The 4,564-nt window shown below is 28.6% G+C and overlaps 1 protein-coding gene across 1 annotated transcript in view; it reads right to left on the minus strand.

Annotated features, from left to right (window-relative positions):
- Window positions 1–3,328: 3,328 nt before the first annotated feature.
- Window positions 3,329–4,564, minus strand: part of LOC108688737 (homeobox protein Nkx-2.5-like) — a 1,896-nt gene continuing 660 nt past the window's right edge. Inside the window, exons 2-3 of the mRNA XM_018195098.1 lie at window positions 4,306–4,394; window positions 3,329–4,099 (exon numbers count right to left, since the gene is read on the minus strand). Of these exons, the coding sequence (XP_018050587.1) occupies window positions 3,329–4,099; window positions 4,306–4,394 (860 nt within the window). The remainder of the gene's footprint in view (window positions 4,100–4,305; window positions 4,395–4,564) is intronic.

The raw sequence follows: 4,564 nt of genomic DNA on the forward strand, positions 1-4,564 counted from the left end.
CAATAATAAAGATGTCAACTATAAAGAAAATTATTATTTCATGCGCTGGTAAATCAGACATTTAGATTTGAGCTTCTGAGAGAGGTGATTTCAGGCGACCCTTTAATTTCACAGCGTTTTGGTACAAACGACAAACGGTAATAATTTCACCCATGGTAAAACAGAATTCTCTATGACAATAAAACGCATATTATTTTTTTAAACAAATTGCTTACAATTATAAATTTAGAGTTTAAGTTTCATAAAAATTATTTATCATTCTTTAGTGAAAAAAAACATTATTTATTTCAATATGCTACAAGTTTATAAATTATTGTCTTAAGGTATATTATACATAAGGAATATTATTATTAAGATGCGAAATAAACACCTTGAAAGAAAACTAATTTTTTTATTATATTTTGAATAACTTTAATAAAACTTTTTTAGTATTTATATAATTAAAAAATACCTTAAAATTATGAAAAAAGTAATATGGAATATTAGATTTTTAGATAAATGTATCATCTCTTAATCTGTTGTTAATTAATAAATTAGCATTCAAGATAAAGCAATTGATTTTAATACAAAATTAGATTTTTATATCAATACTTCATCTGTCTTCATTCTATGGTCAATTTTATCATTGCAAAGTGCAACAAGTAGATTTTTCTATTTCGTAATCCTTTAAATTTTTTTTATCAAAGGATGATTAATGATCTGTATGGGAAAAAGTTCTCCATTTATAACTAAAATCTTCTGATTTGTGGACATTGGTCCTTTTATGCATATGCTCATCTATGTACACAACGTCGCGTGCTTTCTCTCTTGGGACCTCACGCAAACGGTTTGTCGCGGTCCCCCTTTAGCTTACAAGTAAATAGGATCGAATTTCTATGTTGAGCGTTTCGTGATTGATTATCTGAATATATGATATCGTAATGGAACTGCTCATATAGGACATAGATATACATGTGGAGTGATGCATTGATGCATCGATGTTATGAAAAATGCGAGAAATGCATTTGATACTTAAAAGAATTAATTCATTTAACTTCTAAAAATTAACAACTATCTAATCCTAAATATATAATAAAAATTAATCTAAATACATAATAAATTAACAAAAATATTATACCATCTATTAAGAAATTTGCTTATTTTAACTTTCGTGTTTTCTGATATAGATTTCATCGAAATCATTATCTCTTTCGCATTACATAATTGTTTTCTCACATAGACATGTATAGATAAGAGAAATTTACAGATTAAATTATCTTATCAGGTTCAATCTATCGCAGGTGGATATCTGGAAAGGGATGCAGGTTGCATTTCGTTTAAACAGATACAATATGGCCGTGAGTCTTATAAAATTACCAGTGACATTCTTATCAGCTTGTTCCCATGGCCCTTTATGGCACCAGTAGCACCATGAATGCGATTACACTGATGTAAATCGTCTATGTGGGCAGCACTTGACTGCCAGATGACCCGTCGTGTTCGCGCGATAACCCAAAAGGCGCCCATGGCTTCGCTCAAGCTGTCAGAATTCACCTATTTATAAATGCCATTTCGCCATATTTCTGTATTGAATCGCGAACTCACAAGTGGCATCTGGATTAAATTTAATTCGATAGAAATCGATCATAAATACATGCGGCATTCATGTAAATGCATTCAGCATGCGTAATAAATATATTATAAGCATACGTGATATGCGAATTTCTTACATACATTAATTATAATAATGATAATTTTATTAAGTACAATGACATAATATATAGCAGAAGATAAAATAATAGAAAATAATAAATGCAATTGCAAAATCGAGACTGTAGCTGATTCAGTGCCTAAATCGAAATTTAATAAAAGTTGAATTTTTTAAATTTATTATTTTCTCTCGACATATTTATGCACATTTTATTATAATTTCATGCTTATTTTATTCAATTTTGCGATAAATTTTGCGATTATTTCTTGATTATAAAAGTATTAGTATTTGCTTAATGTAAAGATTATATTCATCAATTTTAAAATAAGATAAAAATTTAATCTATTATTAAATACGTGATTTCAAATCTTATTCTACTATGAAATTTTTATAAATAATTATAAAGAAATCAAATTAATTATTCTATCATAAAGTTATATCATATTAAATGTAAAATTTTATTGAAAAGTCAAATTAAAGTAATTCTCGAAGTATAATATATACAGGAAAAATATAACATTTTCAGATTTTTATTATACGTTTAATAGAAAACTGAACATTTCTCTTTACTTATTATACACGATATACACAATTCTGTTTCTATTCAGCAAAGGTCCATCTGAACGAAAATTAATTTATTGCACAACTAGCGTCTGCACTTAAAAGTCAGTGAAAAAAAACTTTCCGAAGCACATGACATACGCGGAAAAGTGCTCGAAAAGTTTCCGCAAAGGCCACTTGAAGCAATTTCCGCCCTCTTGTACGGCGCGTTACTATTTCGAAGAGAAAATCTTAGTCAACTAAAAAAACAGCTGCCAATATCATAAGCTTATTCTCTAGCGTATTTCTAATTTAGCGTTAATCGTTTACGTATATGTATAATAATAATTAACGAATACATCTTTGGTGTATTATTTCTTTTTTTTTTGTCAACGTTGATCTTCCTTTGTCAAGATTTAGCGAGATTTGAGTAACATCGAACTATCAACTCTTTAACCTTTTCAGTATGGCATACCGACTTTTTTCTAACACTTTTAATGTTTTTTCCATTACTTACAATTTTTTTATTTTAATAAAAATATAGATATAATTGCTTGGTATCGTATGCCTTCATGTCTAGCGTTTCAATTGAAAATAAAAACTAATTGCAATATTCATTTTTGAAAGTTATAAGCAATCGAATTATATTGGGTATACCATATCTAAATATGTTGTAATATAATGTTTAAGATTAACATATATGAGATTTTAAATGTTTTAGATAAATACATATAAAGGATGAATCTTATCTTTTTTTTATTATGTTACATGCATAAAAATATCATATACATAATATAAAAAAAAGAAAAAGAAATGTAATTCATTTTCAAAGATTAAATTATCTTTTCCAATCATCATATCAATTCTAAGTTAATCAATATTGATAATAATTAAAATTGATAATAATTAAATTGATAATAATAATTAAATATTTATTGATAAATGTAAAATTCTTTCAAATAGTGCATAATTAATAAGCTATTTGAAAGAATTGAAATAACGATTTAATTAACTGCTAAATTTTAAGTTATTCTTATCAACAGAATCACTATAGATCCAAGAATAGAAACTGCAATGCGATTTTAATTTTCGCATCACCTACCACAGTCGTTGAAGATTTTGATCCATAGGTACCTGTTCCATATAATTCACGTATTGCATTTGATAATTGGTAGGAGCAAGATAATTCGAAAATCCATATTCGCCATTAGAGGCATCCATAGACATTCGCCTATCATTCATAAGCTGTTTGTTATCTGACTGAATAGTTTTCAAGTCTGGATAAGACATGGCTTCGTTGGTGTTAGAGCATGTCTTAAATTCCGACTTAATTAATCGATTGCAATCATGCACATTCGACGTAGCTTCCGTCACGAAATTGCTTCTGTATTCTGCAACGTGCTGCTTGTCTGCCATGTCATTTAGACTTGATCTTCCGGGCATATCTGAATTTACTTCTGGTTTGTACTCCGTACTGATATTGGAATCAATCCTCATCTCGTTCGAGTTGGATCTGAAGTCGGGACTGAGACGAATCTCATTTGTCCTAAAATCCGTCTGTATCGGAGCGTTTAAATCTGATCGGATATTTGGCCAATAAGGTGTGTTGTAGGATTCTTGTACATTAGGTTTACCATCCTTGATGAGAATCGGTACGGCAATCTTCTTTAAGGGCTGATTCTTCATATTCTGCGTCTGCAGCTTCTCAGCATCCTCGATTCGAGCGCGTTTGTTCTTATATCGTCGATTCTGAAACCAGATTTTCACTTGCGTGCTGGTCAGCTTCAATGATTGAGCCAACATTTCTCTCTCAGGTGCGCTTAGATATCTCTGCTGTTTGAATCGTTGCTCCAATTCATAAACCTGTGTCTGCGAAATATATTATGAAGTTATTTATGATTATTTAGAACTTTGTTCATTTTAATATTTATTTTAATATTCATAATTTTTAGACAAATAATTTTATAAAATTTTGGAATTAAGTTTGTACATAAAATTATTTTGATAAAATTATCTTATTAAATTATTATCTACTCGAATAAACTTTAATAGTTATCAAAAAGAATCAAACTTACTTGCGAAAACAATACTCTTGGCTTCCGTTTCATTCTTTTACCAGATTGGCTTTTGCGCAATTCAGTCTTGCTGGACGTAACAATGTTACCTAAAAATAATTTAGGTACTATTATTAAAGAATTTACATATAATTTATAAATAACAATTTTTCTCGCTAAAACTAAAATTCGAAATTTTAAAATAAACGAAAATTCTAGTAAAACATATCTCAAAAGTGATTCTTGAATTGGTAATAATAAGTTTCATAATATGATTTTC

This window comes from Atta colombica, unplaced genomic scaffold, assembly GCF_001594045.1.
Source record: "Atta colombica isolate Treedump-2 unplaced genomic scaffold, Acol1.0 scaffold238, whole genome shotgun sequence".
Classification (NCBI taxonomy): Eukaryota; Metazoa; Arthropoda; class Insecta; order Hymenoptera; family Formicidae; genus Atta; species Atta colombica.